The sequence below is a fragment of the Leptonychotes weddellii genome, chromosome 3 (genome assembly GCF_054177405.1).
Source record: "Leptonychotes weddellii isolate Sample4059 chromosome 3, ASM5417740v2, whole genome shotgun sequence".
Taxonomy (NCBI): Eukaryota; Metazoa; Chordata; class Mammalia; order Carnivora; family Phocidae; genus Leptonychotes; species Leptonychotes weddellii.
In genome coordinates, this window is record NC_138371.1 from 34,696,637 (window position 1) to 34,718,203 (window position 21,567).

Consider the following 21,567-nt stretch of genomic DNA (forward strand, 5'->3'; position numbering starts at 1 on the left):
CACAAACGGGGAGTGGGAGAGGGAGAAGCAGACTCCCCGCCGAGCAGGGAGCCCGATGCGGGACTCGATCCTGGGACTCCAGGATCATGACCTGAGCCGAAGGCAGTCGCTTAACCAACTGAGCCACCCAGGCGCCCCACACATGCCTTTTCTTTTGGAATGAATGGAGAGTACCACCAAAGGAGAGTTGCTGAACTTTTCACTTTCCTGTTCTGGAGGCTGTCTTTTGGCTAGCAGAGTTAAAAAGGATTGTATCCTTCTTTAGGCTATAGAAATGAAGATGTTGTGTCCAAATATATATTGTCACAATGAGCACTTATTGAGCACTTAGTGTGTGCTAGGCAGTATGCTGAGCACTTTCTGTGCGCTATTCCATTTTAACCTCTGAGCCACTCTTTGAGACTGATCGTGCTCTTAATCCTAATTTAGGAAACGTAATCTCAGAGACGTTGGGGAACGAGCCAAACATGCCACAGCCAGTCAGTGGAGGAGTGTGTAACTCGAGAACCTGCTCTCTTAACCACCATGCTCGGCTGCTTCCGTCAGATCCCATGAGCACCCTGGTGGATACTGTGCCAACCAATAAAATGGGTCTGCTTTTGCGTCTATGCAGACAGAAGTCCTGACAAGTATAAAAATGGTTCCCAGAGCCGAGCAGGATATTTTATCTTACAGCTTAAATTTTAAAACTCACGTTTTCCCCCTTCTCTAAAAAACACTGTCATTATTGTGAGCAAAATGCTAGTAGACAGGAGGATTGGAAGAATTATATGGGAGACTAGAATGTTACTGCTTTCCCTAAATTATCTTTAGGGTTATAAAAAGATGATTGCATATAGAACATAGTACCTGGAATGGGAAAAAAAAGTAAGCATTTTGGGACCTATTAGTTAGAATGGAGATGAGTGATAGTCAGATTTACTGTGGATTCCAGTCATCTGGGGTGCTTGTCACAAGTACCTGTTCTAGAACCTCATCTCCAGAGATTTTGATGAAGCCTGGGTTGTGCCCAGAAATCTGCATTTTAGAAAGAAGACTCTGACGCATGTGATCTATATACCACACTCTGAGACTTGAGACTGAAGACTGGGAATACTTTAGGATCTGGCCTTCCCAGTGTTGAAAGTCAGCACCACCACCACTACTACTTCTTCTTCTTTAAGATTTATTTATTTATTTAAATCCAGTTAGTTAACTTACAATGTATTATTTGTTTCAGGGGTACAGACCTGTGAATCATTAGTCTGTATAATACCTCGTGCTCACTACAACACATACCCTCCCCAATGTCCATCACCCAGTTACCCCATCCCTCCACCCCCCTCCACTCCAGCAACCCTCAGTTTGTTTCCTCTGATTAAGAGTCTCTCTCTTATGGTTTGTCTCCCTCTCTGGTTTCATCTTGTTTCATTTTTTTCCTCTGAAAGCCAGCACTTGTTGAATAGTTTCCTCTGAGTTCGTTCATATCCCAAAGTCTCCAGTGAGTCCCCGTTGTACTGCTAGTTCTTAGAATAATTGTACCCTATTAATAATTCTAATAACAAAGGACGAGTTTAATTTAATAATGAGTACTTTTGGAGGAATTTTCGATTAATTGAATGAATTAGTTGGGTACCAATTTATGCAGTTCTTACAGAATATGAAATTGCTCTAATCAATAGAGGATAAAAGCCCCAAATGATTTCAGTAATAGAGTAAATGCCTTCAGGACTTGAGTGCAGCCTCAGGGACATCAGCCCATGGTAAATGTTTTTAGGCTATAGAAATGTATCCTGTCTTTAGGCTATAGAAATGAGGATGTTGTGTCCAAATATATATTGTCACAATGAGCACTTATTGAGCACTTAGTGTGTGCTAGGCAGTATGTTGAGCACTTTCTGTGCGCTATTCCATTTTAACCTCTGAGCCTTACTTAGTTTGCTAATGATTATACCACTGTATTTATTCTATCCAAATATATTGAGTATATGATATGCACAAGGCTTTGGGGAGAGTACAGAAAATTGTGTTAAGACTCAGACCCCAGTCTAAAGCAACTTACAGTTTATAAAATTTGACATTGTTTATGACTGCAAGGACTCTGGATAGTCATAAACAATTACTTTTCCATGAGTAATTTATGACCACTTAAATGCAATGCACGTTTGAGAGGGAAGAAACAAACATTAAGGGCAATAGTTTTTAAGACACATGCATCCTGTTTCTTCTCGTCTTTTCCATGTGCCACAATGTATGTTTCTACTTCTTATAACAGGGTTGGAGTGGCCTTTTGTGAAAAGAGAAAGTCATAAAAAGTAGAAATAAACTGACTGCAAATGCCAGCTCCAGTTCCCTTCTGTGTGACATCCCATGACAGTTCCTCCCCCTATTATTTCCATGATTGATATAGCACAGCGTCCTATGGAGCGTAATCCAAGGAGGTGTGCAGTCCTAAGACTGACTGCTAACTGGGCTGATGCCTCCATTCGGGAGAAATGCTGGAATCCTCACACATGTTTATTCATTAAAAAAGAAACAAAGGCTTTGAAGGAGCATTACTCACAGTGTGGCTTGTGTACCGGTCTCAGCCTCTGAGCTTTTGTCTTAAGACTGCTGTGAAAAGAGTAAGCATTCAGAAACTTTTAGAGCACTTTGATAGAGTCATGTCATGCTTGCTAAATATAACTAATAATAAAAGAATCGAGTTCATGATTTCTCTTTGTCTTTTTTCATTTTATTATTCTACTAATTACTTTTTATTGTATTTTTTTAAGATTTATTTATTGAGAGAGAGAGAGAGCACAAGCAGGAGGGACAGAGAGAGAGGGAGACAGAGAATCTCAAGCAGATTCTGTCTTGAGTGCAGAGCCCGAGGCAGGGCTTGATCTCAAGACCCTGAGATCACGACCTGAGCCAAAACCAAGATGGCCAATTAACTGACTGAGCCACCCAGGTGCCCACTTTTTATTATTGTATTTTACAAAAGTATTGACTCATGATGAATTTGAAATAATTTTTTAAAAACTGGTCCTTCACCACAGATAGTTTGAGAAGCACTATTTAAGTATCTTTTCTTGATTCAGGAAGTGTTCAGCTTCCCTTCCCCCATATTAGTTTTCTTTTTATCTTGCAAGTTCCTGTCAGAGTAGGCCCCTAGACATTAAATTTTTAGCCAGTGTGTGATACTGGAAAAGAGAGACTTCTTTTGATTACAAAAATCATTAATTTCCTAAATAGCCATAAAATTACTCTCTCTTAAAACCAAGTTGAAGTGCTTTCAAGATTAAAATTTTTGAAAGAGAAATGCAGTTTTAGAAAAGGAAATTATCTTTTTATTTTTTTATTAACATATAATGTATTGCTTGTTTCAGGGGTACAGGTCTGTGATTCATCAGTCTTACACAATTCACAGTGCTCACCATAGCACATACCCTCCCCAATGTCTATCACCCAGCCACCCCATCCCTCCCACCCCCCTCCACTCCAGCAACCTCAGTTTGTTTCCTGAGATTAAGAGTCTCTTATAGTTTGTCTCCCTCTCTGGTTTCGTCCCGTTTCATTTTTTCCTCTTTTTCCCCCCATGATCCTCTACCTTGTTTGTCAAATTCCACATATCAGCGAGATCACATGATAATCGTTTTTCTCTGATTGACTATTTTGCTTAGCATAATACCCTCCTCTAGTTCCATCCACGTCGTAGCAAATGGCAAGATTTCATTTTTTGATGGCTGCATAATATTCCTTCATATATATATACCACACCTTCTTTATCCATTCATCTGTCGATGGACATTTAGGCTCTTTCCGTAGTTTGGCTATTGTGGACATTGCTGCTATAAACATCGGGGTGCATGTACCCCTTCGGATCACTATATTTGTATCTTTGGTGTAAATACCCAGTAGTGCAATTGCTGGGTTGTAGGGTAGCTCTATTTTCAACTTTGTGAGGAAGCTCCATACTGTTTTCCAGAGTGGCTGCACCAGCTTGCATTCACACCAACAGTGTAGGAAGGTTCCCTTCTCTGCATCCTCGCCAATATCTGTCGTTTCCTGACTTGTTAATTTTAGCCATTCTGACTGGTGTAAGGTGGTATCTCATTGTGGTTTTGATTTGTAGGAAATTATCTCTTTAAAGCAAAGCTTTGTTTTTCCTGAAGTATTATATTGAATTTCTATTAATGTATTAAGCAGGTTTGGCAGGGTAGAACTTCAGTTAAAAAAATTTAAATAAGGAGGGGCGCCTGGGTGGCTCAGTCGTTAAGCGTCTGCCTTTGGCTCAGGTCATGATCTCAGGGTCCTGGGATCGAGCCCCGCATCAGGTTCCTTGTTCAGAGGGAAGCCTGCTTCTCCCTCTCCCACTCCCCCTGCTTGTGTTCCCTCTCTCGCTATGTCTTTATCTGTCAGGTGAATAAATAAAATCTTTAAAAAAAAAAAAAATTTAAATAAGGAGAGTTAACATTTAAAAACATTTATGTCAGCGTGCTTGGCTGATACTGTCCATTGAGTAAGCTGTGGCCTAGTAGAAAACACCCAAGCTAGGCTCTTATCAGTTTGGCTGACGGATCACTGCCCTTGACTCAGCCATCTTGCCTATAACGTGAAGCTGTTCATCAAATGAAGGGGTCAGACCAGATGACCCCTGAGGCCTTCTCTACTTCTAATATCCTGTATGTCTGTGAAGTTAATCCATAATCATTTTAGACTACTTGTCTTTTCATGAAAAAAAGTTAATTTTTGGAAATTAAGTAAGATACCCTCCTTTGTATACTAAGTATTTCTTGATATAGTCCTTGTCAAGATGAAAACTATGCAATTAATTTCCTAAGCAGATAGAGAAATAAAACTGAAGAATGCCAAAGTTTTTTGTTCACCCAGCTAAAAAGTTAAAACATTTTATAAAAGTAGATAAGTATAAGTAGTGGTTATTCTAGGCATCCTTGAGCTATGACAGTGAGTGTTGGTAGGAGAGACAAATATGATGAAGTTGGCACTCACATTGGGACTTGCTTAAAGTTCACATGAAAAGAGATTTATTAGAGACCCTATCCAGTTCTTTTTGTCCCCTTCTGGTCAATGAACCTTTTCCTTTTCTAGTTTTTTAGGAAATTTTGTTACCTAATTTTGTTATCTTTAAAAAAAGTTTTGGGGGCACCTGGGTGGTTCAGTTGGTTGGGCATCTGCCTTCGGCTCAGGTCATGGTCCCAACGACCTGGGATCGAGCCCTGCATCGGGCTCCTTGCTCTGTGGGGAGCCCCCTTCTCCCTCTCCTCCCTGCTTGCACTCCCTCAATCTGTCTCAAATAAATAAATAAAATCTTTAAAAAATAAAAAAATAAAAAAATAAAGTTGTTCATGAGGTCATTGGTCTTATGTCCAAATAGTATAAATTTGTGAAATGTTCCTGCATATTTTTGGTTTGTTATTCTATTCTGAATTTATGTAATATGTAATGCCAAGCAAGAATCTGTAAAGTACAGTAAAATAATGCATAAGGCAAAGGTATTAAAAATGATAGTATATATTGTTATGTGCTGTGAGTATGTGAAAAGGATATTATACCCCTTTTTATAGTATTGCTTTATGTGGTTATCTCCAGCCTTTTTGGCAATATCTCTGCAAAACTTTTTCAGCATGCATCTTCAAAATGTGCATCTCATTTATTTATGAATTACATATAGGAACTACTGCTATTAGCTAATATTTCAAGTATATCACAATATACTTAGGGTGAGGCTTTTCATTTATCGTAGTCTTACGTAACCACAAAGCTAATAGACATACTGATGATTTTCCTCTGTTTTGGCCAAGCTCTTGTCAGATCTGATTAAATCTGTCATTATTTTTACCTTGTAATGTATAGAAAGCTTTTACTCGGAGTAGAAGCATCAGCTCTGTGACCCCATGTTACTTACACTTGCGTTTGTATTATCATCTTTAATCTGCAGGTTCCTTGCATACATCCTGCCCATCTGGGAATGTTTTTAGTCAAAGGGTACGCATCACAATCTGTAGCTCGATCTGGCAGGCCCGTCACTGTGCATTTCTGTGCACTCAGAGCGAATGAACAGAGAGCATGAGCCTCACCCCCTCCGCGTGTGGAAGTTCCTCTCTTCCTGGAGGGCGTCTCAGATCCAACAGGACAAGGTCCTCTGTGGAGCTGACTGAGGGCACAGTGCCAACCCAAAGTTAAATACCAGCTACGATGCTTTCCTTTGTAAAGAAAATAAACATAAATGGAGGTTCCCATATCACAGTAGGTTGTATGTACATATCTACATAAACCTCACAATTTTTGAGACCAAAGTTGACAAAAATCTCATTTTTTTTTCTTATTTAAATCTTACCTCTTATATTGTGGCTTTGCTTTTGTTTTTTGTTCACCCAGCTAGCTCTTAGAACAGAGTTTGGCTCATGTTTCTTTCAGTCTTCCTTTGTGTTTTGCACGTAGTAGGTGAGCATAAGAATACACATACACACGTTTCACTCTAAAATGAGCTCCAGGAACGTTTAGTAGTCATTGCTTTATTGTCTTGCTGAGGATGGGTGGCATATATCTTTTTTTTTTTTTTTCCTTTTCGGTAGTTTCAACAAACTGTTTGCTTGGGCCCAATGGGTTTCTTGTTTGTAGCATCTAAATAGAGTCATACTGCATATTTAAACTGTATTCTCTAATTTGCAAAACTAAATTTTTTTGCTCTTATTCTACTGTGTTAGCCATTCATCTCAGAATGTTGCTACTACTGATTCATAGAACATTTTTTCCTTCATTATTTATGTCCCTGATAAACACATTAATTTTAACTATCTACTATCTACATTAATCTACTATCTGAGCATTTTTATGTACCTGCATGATGAAGTGGATTGGACAGTTCAGGCCTGTGAGGAATAAGGTGGACAGGGGTAAGTTCTTGGTCCGTGAAGTGTGGCACCTTTCATTGGTTTATTGATGCCACATTAAGAAGATGTTCATAAAGGAGTCCCACTAACTGGCTCCAGGGATGTCTCTAGAAGTAAAGAGAAACAACCAAGAGTCATTCCCATCTTGAGAGAAGCTGTATCATTTTCTTGATGGAACAGAAGAGTGTCCTCAATCCTAGCTATACAACAAAGTCCCCTGGGGGCTTTACAGAAATTCTAAGGCCAGTTAGAATCTCTGGTGTGGCACCAGCCATCTGTATTTTTTTTTTTTAAGTAGGCTCCATGCCCAGTGTGGAGCCCAAAAGGGGGCTTGAACTCACGACCCTGAGATCAAGACCTGAGCTGAGATCAAGACTCGGGCACTTAACTGACTGAGCCACCCAGGCACCTCAGCCATCTGTATTTTTAAGAGCTCCCCGGGTGATTCCATTGCACAGCCAAGGTTGAGAGTAATAGTTCAAGACGCAAAAAAGCTGATTAGGTCAATGGAAGGAAAACAAAAAGCGTAAGTCTCAGTAAAGGTGAAGGGACACAACAGTAGAAAAGAAGTTACCCCACGATAACATGGAAAAAGTTGGGAAAATATGGAACAATTTTGTAGCTTCAAGTTGAGGTAGGAATAGACATCTTCCCTTGACTCCTATTGATCACGCAGTGAGGGTTAAGATGTTGGCTCTGAGAACCAAAGGTTTATAAATTGATCTAAGAATGTCCGAAGGGCTTTGAGGCCTTGGGCTTTGGAGGATGGAGGCTCACTGACAAACACCTCCAAGTTTAGATGATCTTTGGGGGCCTTTTGACCTGTGGATATTTTACCCTGGAGTGTGCACTTGCATACGAGTGCTCTCATCTGGCCTAAGGATACTTTACACCCTGTTAAGAAACCTTATGCTTGGGCGCCTGGGTGGCTCAGTCGGTTAAGCGACTGCCTTCGGCTCAGGTCATGATCCTGGAGTCCCGGGATCGAGTCCCGCATCGGGCTCCCTGCTCGGCAGGGAGTCTGCTTCTCCCTCTGACCCTCCCCCCTCTCATGCTCTCTCTCTCTCATTCTCTCTCTCAAATAAATAAATAAAATCTTTAAAAAAAAAAAGAAAAAAAAAGAAACCTTATGCTTAGAAGGTTTATTTGGTTTTAAAGATGTGCCAGGGCTCTTGGCCTAACAAAGAAAGATAAAACGAATCTGTTTTCACCTGTGCCACTCTTTTGGTCTTTCTCACAAATTACCTTGCTTTTCTGAGAAGAATATACACTTGAGCCAGTTGTGGGAGGGCGCAGAGCCTTCCTTTCCTGTAGTTCCGGGGTCTGGTGAAGCACCAACTGAGCATTTGTCAGTGACCCCTGCGAACTCCGCTTCTGTTGTAGGAAGCAGTGCAAGTATTGATTAAGCACTCGGCTGATGTCAACGCGAGGGACAAGAACTGGCAGACCCCCCTCCATGTGGCGGCTGCCAATAAGGCTGTGAAGTGTGCAGAAGTGATCATCCCCCTGCTGAGCAGCGTCAACGTCTCCGACCGAGGGGGGCGCACAGCCTTGCACCACGCTGCTCTGAATGGCCACGTGGAGGTGAGTGTCCTCATCACCGGGAGCAAGAAATCTCCCTAGAGCCTCTCTTCACCCCCAGTGGAACCTAATCTTACTGCTGAGGCTTTTAGCGAGTGTGAAGCTGCTATCTGCACGCCAAACCTCAGGCAACAATAGCCCATTTTAAATGCACAGCCAGTGGGTTGCCAAAGTAGCTGCCTCCTCGGGCTTCTCCGCTGACATACGTGCCACAGGGCTGTCTGTGATGTCAGCTTCCTACTGTGTTTGAACTCCGGGTCACTGACCTGCCTTTGGATTTGATGTTAATTTGACTCAGATTATCTGCATGTTGGTTTTCTTTCAGATGGTCAATTTACTCTTGGCCAAAGGAGCAAACATCAACGCATTTGACAAGAAGGACCGGCGTGCTCTGCACTGGGCAGCCTATATGGGTAAGGGTTCCTGCAGACGACTGTAGCTAAAGAAGCTGTGGGCCTGTCGCGAAGCATGTAGGTTTTCCCTTTGTGCATGCCTGACTTCTTTCCAAGCTTGGGGCCCAATTGAGTGAAGATTTGGTCCACTTGACTGGCAAGCATAGAGCACTCTAGTTAGACAGTTGCTCTGTCAGAGACTGATTTTACCCCACAGGGAGGAGGAGGGATGAGTCATGGCCTGGACCTCATTGAATGTGTTTCAGTCCGGACGGGAAAGCTGCACAAAATGGTGCTTCTTTTAACTTGTTATGGCAGCAAAATAAAGTGTTTTTAAAAAAAAAAACAAGGACTGGCTAGCAAAGCCAGGACATAAATTCTATGTGTCCTTTTATTTAAAAGTGTTTTTGAAAGAAACAAAAAGGAAGGAAGGACCACCCTCTGGCTGATGGGTAGGTTGAAGTGACAAGAGTAACCGTGGATCCTCCTGCTACTCTCCTGCCAGTGAACCTGGCCTTGCAGGTCTCGCTTCTGCCAGCTGGGCTGGGAGACATGAAGGAAGGAGTTACATTTCTATGTTTTTTTTTTTTCACTTTTGTTGGCACAAGTGCCACTGACAAATGATAGGCGTCATCGAGTTTATTCTTGGTGTAGACTTGTGAGAAACAGAGAACTGGGATCCTTCCTTTGTGTTTGTAACCGGAGAATGTCCTGCAATTGGAAAAGCAGGTGGGATTCTACCAGCCCCATGTTATAAACCACCTGAATGCCCATCCCCTGGAGATTGTGTTGGTTAATGATAAAGAACTGCCCAGTGGGACACTGGGCAGTAACTACAGTGATGATGTCATTAGTCTTTATTAACATTGAAAGATTCTGTGTTATGTTAAGTAAAAACAGATCATAATAGCATGGATTATATGGTCCTCATTTTTGTAAAAGAAATCTGCAATATAGACAATCTGGGATATATTATATGCTGAAATGTTAGCTGAGTATCTCAAGGGATTGGCTATATGGATGGTTTTGGTTTCCTTTTAACACCTTTTTGCCTTTTCTGAATCCTTTTTAACAAACATACAGGCCTTTTATTATCATGAACAACAATAACGTTAATGGTGGGGGGGAAGAAAGAGAACGGGTTGGGTAGGGATGAAATAAATTATGTGGCTGTGGATGAGTCTGAATGGATATTTGGGCTTAAAAAACCAAACTCTTAAGATTTTGCAAGCATTATCATTTTTTTTTTTAAAGACAATGTGGACTTTGGAGCTGACGGAAGCAGATTGGATGTCTGCATGGTACCTACGGGACTGGAATCAGGGGACATTGGCCAGACTGCTGTTTAGGCAGAGCACACACTAGACTAGTGTGTGATGGGACGCAAAGAGCCTGGGGTTTCAAGTTTGTTCTTTGCTGATATACAGTTAAAACATTTGTGTAGAATTGCTTTAAAGAAGTAAAGTCGTTGTTTTGTTTGTCATCAGGATACAAATAGGAAAAAATACATAGATGACTATCTTTAAGGAATAAAGGACAAAACCAGGACAAAAGACAAAAGATAGCACCACTTAAGCTAAGATAGCCCCACTAGTAATTGAAAATAATTTTTCTACATACAAGTTTTGGGAGAAAAAGTCAAATTTTAATAAAACAAGCCATGACCAAGCTCTTTCTCTCTCATACACACACCCAACTCTCTCCCCCCTCCAAACACACCTCTCTCTCCATCTCTCTCTTTCTCACACACACACGTACACACACTCACACTCAGCCCCATGCACATCTTAGACCCTTGGAATCAGTACTTATCTTCTACCCCTCAATTATCAACCACATTTACAGCAGTGACCCAAAGCATCAAACAATCTTCAGTCACAATATAGAGGTCAAATACATTTATCGTACTATATATAGTAAGATAGGGTACAAAGGAAAATATTCTAGAAAATATGCCAACAGGAGTTGAAACTGGAAATGTTTCTGTTTAGCCAGTAATTCCTAAGAATACTTTTCAGTTGAACCATATGAAATTGTCATTTTTGTGGTCCAAAAAAAAAAAAGTCAAGCAACAGCGATTTCATATGATTTAACAATAATGTAGTGGTATTGTGATTAATTGATTTTTTTTCTTTCACTAATTTTTCCAAACCAAATTGTCACTGTTGGACTTTAAGGAATGGGAAATGCTTTTAAAAGCATTGCTTTCATTTTAACATAATTCTTTTTTAGGCTGTGGTACTAACATATTGGCAGGACCTTGTTCTTATTTAAAATGTTGGTGGTAGTAAAAGCTAATGGTGATAATGTAGGTGGGATCAGTCATCAAATTATCCTAAAAAGGCTACCCATGTTTTCTGCTGCTTTGTTTGTGAAGGCCACCTGGATGTTGTAGCGCTGCTCATCAACCACGGCGCAGAAGTGACGTGTAAGGATAAGAAGGGTTATACCCCTCTGCACGCTGCAGCCTCCAATGGACAGATCAATGTTGTCAAACACCTCCTGAATCTGGGGGTGGAGGTGAGCTGTGATGAATGCATCAATTCATGGTATATTTGTGGGTTTTCTAACGTTTGGTTTGGTTTTTTTTTTTTAAGATTTTATTTATTTATTTGAAAGAGAGCACGAGAGACAAAGCACACAAGCAGGGGGAGTGGCAGACTCCCCGCTGAGCAGGGAGCCTGATGCAGCATTCCATCCCAGGACCCTGGGATCATGACCTGACAAGGCAGACGCTTAACCGACTGAGCCACCCAGGTGCCCTGTGGGTTTTCTGTTATTCGGAAATTAAATCCTGTTTGCATTTTAATTTAAGAGGGTAAAAACCTCCTTATTTTCTAGCATCCTATCTTTTTGAGTTTCCAGGGGCAATTGATGAAGGGCAGTGGGGACCTACAGCAAGTAATGAAAAACCAGAAACAGGCTAAGTTTCTATATCAACATAGAGAAATATTTAAACATATATATTGCATGTAATACATATTAGTCATTTTTTAGACGGGCTAGGGTTCTTCATCCTACCTTCAGCATTTAGCCTTCTAAATTGTGGTGTACGGGGTACCTGGGTGACTCAGTCAGTTAAGCATCTGATTCTTGATTTCGGCTCAGGTCATGATCTTGGGGTCCTGGGATCGAGCCCCACATCAGGCTCCATGCTGAGCATGGAATCTGCTTAAGAGTCTCTCTCTCCCTCTGCCCCTCCCACCCCCCCCAACAGCAAACGCAATAAAGAGACTCCAGTGATTTTACCTGCCCTCTCTTGGATTCATTTACAGATCGACGAAATCAACATCTATGGAAACACGGCCCTTCACCTGGCCTGCTACAATGGGCAGGATGCTGTAGTTAATGAGCTGACTGACTATGGTGCTAACGTGAACCAGCCCAACAACAGCGGGTTCACCCCTTTGCATTTTGCTGCTGCCTCCACACACGGTGCTTTGTGTCTTGAACTATTAGTGAACAACGGGGCAGATGTTAACATCCAGGTACGACACTCTTAGTCTCTCTCTCTGCTAGATACCTCTGCATTGAGCCTCTGTTTGAGCAAAATCAACTCTTGTAAATGGTGTCCTGTTTTAGAATCGGAACTCTGAGTGCCTTGACTCCCACAGCCTTGTCCTATATTGGCCTGCTATGGAAACTTAGCTGTGTTGTTACTGCAGAAGTGGTAGGACCAGCTGGAAGGCACTGAGGTTCTAGCCACCTGCTTTTGGTAGCTTAGTGAATGTTCTGGAGCAAAGACTGGGTCCCAGGGATATTGACGTGGCCTAGTTTCTAACACGGAGGTGGATGTTGAGCTGATATGGCAAAGCTGCTGAGAATCAAAGGAAAGCCTAATCCAATGATTTCAGGTCTGTTCCTAACCCTGGCATGGCCCACCAAGGAGTTTCTCAGACACTTTCCAATAGTAAACCCTAGGTAGTGACTGTAGTAACGTAACATTGACCTAATAGTGGTCAGCTGGTCCTAATAGTCTTTATTCAGCAAACTTACTGAGGACTATCTAGTGCCCTCTGTTTGGTTCTGAGGGAGCACTCCAGGATGAGCTATGAGCTCTGCTCTCAAGGAGTTTACAGTACGGTAAGGAAATAGTGTGCTCTGCTGCTCATGAGACAAGAGAGAATGTAATGAGTGGCGTGAGAGAGTAATAGAGTATTGCAAACTGTAAGAAGCAAGTCAACACTTGCTTCCTGCTTGGGGATCAAAAGTGATGCCTGCTTTTGAGCTGAGAGTCGGAAGATTGGTATCAGTTGAGATGAGAAGAGATAGAGTCTGAGAGAGGGCATTTCAGGTAGAGAGAACCGCATGAACAAAGGGTTTGGGAGTTCCAGATAGGAAAAGCTCTGGGCAGACTCTAGGCTAGTAGTTAGCGCACTGTAACAGATAACCAAGAGGAACTTAGGCACTGCCCTCACCATCCAGGTTACATCACTTTGAACGCATTTAGATTGTAGTGGAATATCCTCACCTGCACAAGGGACTTTGTGTTCATCCTCAGCTTCCCTTCTCCCCAGCATGCAGCAATCCTAAAGCAGGTCCCAGTGTATTCTGTCTCTGCTTTTGAAAAATGATTCTTTCTGAGATTTAATTTTAAGAATATTGGGTCAATCCATTCTATTGACCTTCCCTATTCACTATTAAAATCTTTTTACATTTTTTCTTATAATTTCTAATAGTGGGGAAATACGAGACAAATTTTCAGAAGAGCAATTTATTGAGCTTGAAGGGAGCAGAAATTATATGAAAGAAAGGAGCCAGGAACAAGCTGAAATATGACCGGACCAAGGAAGAAGGCTTATCAACTGGCTGAGGGGTTTGGGCTTCTATAAGCTGCGGGGACCACTAGTCATTATAGAGGTCATGTGATCCAGACTGAGCATAGAAATAGTAATCTGGTCACAGAACACCAGAGACAGAAAACAGGAAGGAAAAAAATTGTATATATGATGACATAAACATTTTAAATGTTTATATGGCAAAACAAAACAAAAAAACACAAAAAACAAAAAACCCTAACATATACAAAATTGAAAGAGGACCAACTCAGAGAAATGTTTCTGCATTATACATGATGAGCAAAGAGTTAATACGTTTAATATATAAAGAGCTCATATAAATCAATAAGAAAAAGTCTGATAACCTACTAGAAAATACGTGTAAAGGCAGGTCACAAGAGAGCGAAAACAATATCCATTAAACCTATGAAAAATATACAGTATCATTAGTAATTAGAAAAATGCAAACTAATGCACAAGTATATTTGTCTTTAAGGTTGGCAAATATGAAAAAGACTAGTAATACCTAGTGTTATCTGTGAAAAAATTAATATGCAATAAGTAAATATGACCTAATATTTAATTTTAAAAAAGCTATGTGTCTGGGTTATATGCATAGAAAGAAAAAAATACTAGGAATATATACCAATATATTATCACTGCAGAGAGGCAAAATTATGATTTGGATTTTTAGTTTCATTTTTATATATTTGTTTTAATCTTCTGATTGTGATACATAAGCATGTGTTATTTTTATATCCAGGTGAAAAAAAAACATTTTTGTTTTTATAAAAAGAAAATTCAGGTATAATGGACCTAGACAGAGGATACAATTAGAGAATAACTGGAAGTCGGTAAAACTTGTCTAGATAAGAAGTACTGAGGACAGGGGAGGGGGACAGCCAACGGAAGACAGAGGCTTTGCAGAAAGAAAATCAATGAAATTTGGTTGGATAGGAGTTGGAGGAGTTGAAGACAAGTGTAAGAACTGAAATCTGATTCAGAGGTGACAGAGCATAGGGCTTAAGTGTTCAGTTCTGAGGCTGGGTTGCCTCGATTCCAGTCCTAGCCTTGACTTTCAGTAATTATATAATCAGAAACAACCTCTCTTGGGTGTCTGTTTGTCTGTAAAATTTGGGAAATAGTAGCATCTTCTTCATGGAACCGCTGTGAGGATTAAACCAGTTATCTTATAGAAACTACTTAGAACGGTTTCTGCCACATGGCAAGCACTCAATAAACGATTATCGTTGTTAAGAGGGACATCAAGAGAAAGAATAGGCTTACAAGGTAAAACTGTTAAGTTTAGTTTTTTTTTTTTTAAAGATTTATTTATTTGACAGACGCAGCGGGAGAGGGAACGCAAGCAGGGGGAGTGGGAGAGGGAGAAGCAGGCTTCCCGCGGAGCAGGGAACCCGATGTGGGACTCCATCCCAGGACCCTGGGATCATGACCTGAGCCCAAGGCAGACGCTTAACAACTGAGCCACCCAGGCACCCCTGTTAAGTTTAGTTCTTGAGCAGGTGATTTTGAGCCTTTAGTACAGCCAGTCTGAGAAAACCAATGATGGAACATGCGACCCTCCAGCATGGGAGAGCAGAAAAGAAGAAAAAACTTAGGCTGCCTCATTCACACAGGTGCAGGATCTTGGAAGCTGGAAAAGGATGAGGTCACCCAAGGAGAGAGTATGTCATAGCATGAGTAGAGAAAGGGATGGAGGGTGCCAGGGTCCATTTAATCTTAGGATCGAGAGGAAGAGGAGGAAGAACCAGAAAACAGATGAAAAAAGAAGAGTTAAAGAAAATAGAAAGGAAATGGAGGGGAGTACAATGTCTTCATGGAGGTAGAGAACAGGCAGAAATGAAGAAGCAGAATAGATAAAGAGAATTTCAGAGTTCCGTATCTTGTAAGTGGAGCCCATCCAAGGTCCTAAATGGGGGTAAGGGAAGGTCTACGGGGGCATCAAGGAGATCAAAGAACTGTAACCTGAGGTGGGAAGAGTCATCGTATAGTGTTGAAGTCACAGAGGATGGTGGTGAGAAGACAGGAGGTTAACAGGTGGCCGAACTGGCAGTGTCCCCGAAACTTGTGATGCTTGTAATGCCATGCTGGTATCTGAAGGACATCCTCCAATTCTCCAAAGAAAGGAAAAGTATTACTGAAGTTCAATAAAGTAGCTCTCTTCACCAGCCCTCACTTAATTAATTCAGGGGTTTTTCTGATGCTCTCCATTCCCCTTTTGAAAGCATGCTGACTGATGCTCTCAGTGTGCCTGACAGCAAGGCTAGAAAGCCACTTTCTGGAACACCCACCTGCTCCCCCCAGTTACCTGACCCAGTGCTCAGTTCAGAGTAGTTTAGGGACTCCAGCTATATATGGAGTGTATGGCAGTTTATGGCAGCCTTGTCCCCCATAAAATGGACCTGGAAAGCATGGCTCCTTAATTTTAATAATTGATTTTCCCCCATAGACTGCTAATCATCAGTAGAATATGAGAAATACCTTTTTTTAAAATCTGAGACTTAGGTTTATATATTATCTGATCTACATAAATGGGACTTTGGTTAAAATCTAGCCTTCTCCCTCAGTCTCCTTTCATCTCCTCTGTTTACATCCTCTGGTTTCCTTCTCTTGAATCCTCCTTCACGATTCCTGATGCACTCTGGAGGCACGGATCGTCTACCATTTCCGTGGAGCCATTTTGTCTGACTCTGGATGTGGCTTTCTAATTGAAGTTGTTATCTCTCTGTACCATATTGCTCCTTGGATTTTGAAAGTGTTTGTAGATCACAAGGCAATTTGTATTTGTTTAGATTTTCTGAAGTTTGGGGGAAAGAGCATATTGAAACGTAACCAGTACCCACCCACATGTTCACTTTGTTTTCCTCTATCCTCACAAAATACTAAAAGTGATGTCTTCATGAGCAATTACAAGACAATGGAGAGAGAAGGAAGGATGTGTGTCCTGCGCACATTTTACAATCCTTCATTTTCCTTAGATTGACCATGGCCCTGTCTCCGACTTTGTAATGTTGGTTTAATTGTGATAAGTAATAAAGACACAATACTTTTTTTTTTTTTTTTTAGATTTTATTTATTTATTTGACAGAGAGATAGAGACAGCACAAGTAGGCAGAGTGGCAGGCAGAGGGAGAGGGAGAAGCAGGCTTCCCGCTGAGCAGGGAGCCCGATGCGGGGCTTGATCCCAGGACCCTGGGATCGTGACCTGAGCCGAAGGCAGCCGCTTAGCCGACTGAGCCACCCAGGCGCCCCAAGACACAATACTTTATACAATAATCCACTGAAGGTTCACTTGTATTTTGCAAATAGGAAGAGCGTGAGAAGATACAAAATAATTTTTCTTCTCCATTACAGACTACATTGTAATACCTGTAACATCCCAAAACTCTTTCTAGAAGCGTTCAAAATGTTAAAGAAGGCACTAAATACAAAGCTCTTCCAAATACTGCTTAGATGGATTTAGAAATTACCCTTGCCTGGTTGCCTACCTCCCGGTCACTAACATTCAGACTGCCCATGGTCTGAATTCTTTCTGTCCCTGGGCCCTTAGCTGAGCAGGTGTAGACGTTGTAATAGACGTTGTAAATGGTAAACCATTTGCAAAATTGGACTATGTATGGCTTTTTTGCAAATTAGGGTTTTAGATTGCTCTTCCCTTGAATTAGGAGGCCCTTTTGGGCTTCTGACACATTTCCCCTAACCCCCTGCAGGCTGGCTCTCTTGCCTTCTAGTAAGGCCACTGAGCTGTGTGACTCCAGGAGGCCCATGCCACAGACAACACAATGCCTTCAAGTTCCTGGGTGGTAACAATGTCTTTGAGTTTAGGGAAGGTTTGGGGGATGTTGGAGGATGAGGAAAGAAGGCATTTGGTGTGGAAGACATGAATGGATTTCTGAGGAGAATGGTGGTGAAGGAAATTGAAACACTCCATTTAGTTCAAGGATTAATCTTCCTTGAAGGATGCTAAATTCTGCCCTGAAAGAGTACTGATATTCGTAAAATATTCTTAGTCTTTTTTGGTTTCCCTTCATGACCATGGCTGAGCCATGCCTAAATCGATAGAAGGGCTTCTTGCGTAATTAAAAAAACCTCAAAATAACAAAATTTTCCGAGCCCTAACTCTGATGGGAAAATGAGTCTAGAAATGGGAAGGAGACTAGAAATTAAGAAAAAATCTTATAAAAGCAAAGCTTTGAATAAATGGAAGAATTGAACATATCCTCTCCTTTGACAACGCAATGAATATTTTATCCTTGTCTGAAGTTCTTAAAACAGCAGTAACAGCAAGTCCCCCCCATGTGACAAATTTCTCAGGCAGATAATGAAACTCAGTAGGATCCCTAGTCTCAACCTGAATATCCTGAGTTCTAACTAATAAAGACTAAATAAAAAGTATTATCCTTTGACCTTCATTAGTTTCCAATGGCTTTTTGAAATAGCAAGTTCCTTTTACATCCAAACCATGTAAGCACAACTGTTCCAAAATGGCTCCATGATATTCTCAGTGCTTCCTGTCCCCACCTCCCCCACCTTCTGCCACTATATCCCTCAGGGGAAAAAATCAGCTCAGGACTGGACTTGGTGATAGGTGAACCCAGGCAAAGATAGATCTGATATAGCTGTCCTTTGTATTTTACCAAAATTTGGTTGTCTGTTTATTTGTCCTTTTACCAAAGGCACAAGCACTCCATGGGAGAAAAGGGTGTGGTGTTTGTACCCCTGAAATGGAACCAGCTTTGTAAACTGCACACCACAGAAACTGGTTACATCTGCTTTGGCTCTCTGGCTGCAATTTAGGTAGTTACTACCAAGTTGGTGGTTATTCCCTGGTAAAGCCTTTAAGCTATTTTCTAGACATGGAAAAGTGCTTAGCTAAATATTTATAAAGATATTATCTAAGCACTGAAATATTTATGGCTTTATATATATTTAACTAAATGCTAATTAGTTATGTTTTCGATTAAATTTAAGAGAAAATATTGGAGCAAAATTTAAAGAAATAGCACCATCTAGGGACAGGTTAATGTCAACTCGGCGATTTCTGTAATTGTGTCCCCTTTCTCTTGGTTGCTGCTCCTTTTCCTCTAAAAATACCATTTCAGTAAAGCTTCAAGCTTACTTCCATCTTCCTTTCTCAATCTTTTCTGACTCTGGTTATAATCATATTAGATGAGAAAAGATCCTATTTTCCCCCCCATCTACCTGATGACTTTTCACTATAAAGATTCGATGCACTTAACCCTTCTGATTAACTCTTTCCTTGGCAAAGATTGTGCACAACTCCTTTCTTCCTTTCTAAGGAATAGACTTACAGGATATAATAAAAATTCTTCTGTTAAACCCTTGTTGTTTTATAAGCTGTTCCAGCCCCCTCAGTCTAAAGCAGTGGCTCCTAAACTTTAATGTGCTGTGCAGGTTAGAAATGGGGATCCCTTTATCCCAGTTCTGATTCAGTGGTCTCTGTTAGGGCACAGAACTCACATTTCTAACAAGAGCCTCAGGTGGTTTAGATGCAATTAGTCCTTGGTTCACTCTGAGAAGTACTTGTTCAAATGATTATTTGTTCCCATTTTGAAGTCATTTTTTAAATGTTTTTTAGGTTGCTATGTTTTCCTTTTTTTAAATTAAGATAGTTTCTTATTTGAATATAGTCGACATACAATGCTTTAGCTGTACAATATATTAGTTTCAGGTGTACAATATAGTGATTCACTTTCTCTAGACGTTGTGCTGAGCTCACCGCAAGTGTAGCTCTCATCTGTCACAGTACGAAGCTCTTGCAGGATCATTGACTCTATTCCCTATGCTATGCCTTTTATTCTCTGACTGGAAGCTTGTGTCTCCCTCTCCCCTTCACCCATGTTGCCTATCTCCCTACACCCTTTCCTCTGGCAACTATCAGTTTCTTCTCTGTATTTTTGAATCTGTTTCTGTTTGTTGTTTTGTTTATTCATTTGTTTTGTTTTTTAGATTCCACATATGCGTGAAATCATATGGTATTTGTCTTTCTCTGTCTGACTTATTTCACTTAGCATAATACCCTCCAGGTCCATCCATGTTGTCACAAATGGCAAGATCTCATCCTTTCTATGGCTGCATAATATTCCTGTGTGTGTGTGTGTGTGTACGCAATACATCTTCCATATCCATTCATCTGTCGATGGACACGTAGGTTGCTTCCACATCTCAGCTATTACAAGTAACACTGCAGTAAACGTAAGGGTGCATATATGTTTTCGAATTAGTGTTTTCATTTTCTTTGGGTAGATACCTGGTAGTGGAATTACTAGATCATATGGTATTTCTGTTTTTAAGTTTTTGAGGAATGTCCATACTGTTTTCCACGGTGGCTGCACCAGTCTGCATTCCCACCAACAATGCATTTTAAAGCACAGGTATATGGGTTTCATTACAAAAATAAACCTGCATTTTTGAAATCTCATATTTAACCTTAGACTTTGGAAACTGTTTCTCCTGAGAGTTAGAAAAATAATAGCTACATCTATTTCTTCCTTTTTTTTTTTTCTTTTATTAACAGTACCTGGATGAAAGGATGCACTCTGTCTATGGGGGATACTTAATATTTTCTTTTGGGTATTACTATTTTTAGATGAAATTCTGTAAATGACTGTTTCTTAATAAATGTGTAGGACTTTAGTATTTGGTGTAATGATGATCAGTCTATAGATTCTATACATTTTTCATGTTTTGGCTTAATCTATATTGGGGAGTTCCATTATTTATATTTTAAATAATAAAGAGATGTATGAATTCAGCACATTCCCAGGGGATCATTAAAATGGCCATTTGCTAAACCATTGTATGTCTTAATCTTATGATTTCTAATGACTTAATTGAAGCAAGCGTTTCTGTTTTGGAACAACTAGAAGTGTCATTTTCTATGGAATCAGAATGCAGGGAGTGGTGGAATGCTTCAGGTCCATTTTGAGAGCTACAGTTATTCATAGCAGTTCAATCAACTTCAGGTTGGACAGGACCAAGCCAGTTAGCACATCATTTGTCTTTACTCGTATACTTCAGACAAAAGTTGAAAAAAAAAAATGCCTTGAAACCATCTTCATCAGTAAATCACAAGAGAGAAAAAAGCATTTTGGATGATTGCGTCAGTTTGAAACAGGGTAGTTTAAAAATTGTCAGTGTAACTAGAAATTTCACATTTCTTCTCTAAAATAATTTTTACCTCTCTAAGCTTCTTTACAATGGGATGCTAGGAAGTAACTTGAGATATTATACATGCTTTTTCTTTTGCTTTCAAAATTATCTTTTACCTTTTTAAGTTTTTATTACACTTCTAAAAACATCTGAATTGACATTTTATTTTCAGGACATTGATAGTAGTATCCATAGGGATGTTTCAGGTTGATGTCCCTGATCCATTGTTTCTCTCCCCCTCGTTCTTTAGAGTAAAGATGGCAAAAGTCCACTGCACATGACAGCTGTCCATGGAAGGTTCACACGGTCACAAACCCTCATTCAGAATGGTAAGAGAGATCCTTCCGCAGTATTGTTATTTAGACAGTGTCCTGATCTGAGTGTGGCTGTCAGTTATCTGAACATGAAAGATGATGCTCTGTTTTAGATGACAGTCTGTTTTATTAAGCTTAGATTTATACCATCTTTTGATGCACTTTGCTAAAAGCTCTTTTTCAGGCATATCATCACCATCCAGCTTAGGAGCGAGAACATCAAGCCACTGTTCCTCAGTTAATTCCTAGTCAGTCAAAGAACATATGATTTTGAAACTGGAAATGATGTACTTATATAGGCTTAAAGTCCTGAACTTTTCACTCTGAAACTAATACAGATAACTGTCATACATTTTCTAGCAGCAAATCTGAATTATTTTTAAGCTTTAGAATTCACCATAGTTTTCTAAGTTAAAACTCTTTAAGCTAC

At 40.4% G+C, this 21,567-nt stretch overlaps 1 protein-coding gene across 7 annotated transcripts in view; it reads left to right on the forward strand.

The window, feature by feature from the left end:
* ANKRD44 (ankyrin repeat domain 44) overlaps positions 1–21,567 on the forward strand; it is a 279,526-nt gene that overhangs the window by 147,187 nt on the left and 110,772 nt on the right. For all 7 annotated transcript variants that reach the window (XM_081813918.1, XM_081813922.1, XM_081813923.1 and 4 more), the window contains exons 5-9: positions 8,262–8,462; positions 8,785–8,872; positions 11,229–11,371; positions 12,127–12,339; positions 21,074–21,152. In XM_081813918.1, coding sequence (XP_081670044.1) covers positions 8,262–8,462; positions 8,785–8,872; positions 11,229–11,371; positions 12,127–12,339; positions 21,074–21,152 — 724 coding nt within the window. The remainder of the gene's footprint in view (positions 1–8,261; positions 8,463–8,784; positions 8,873–11,228; positions 11,372–12,126; positions 12,340–21,073; positions 21,153–21,567) is intronic.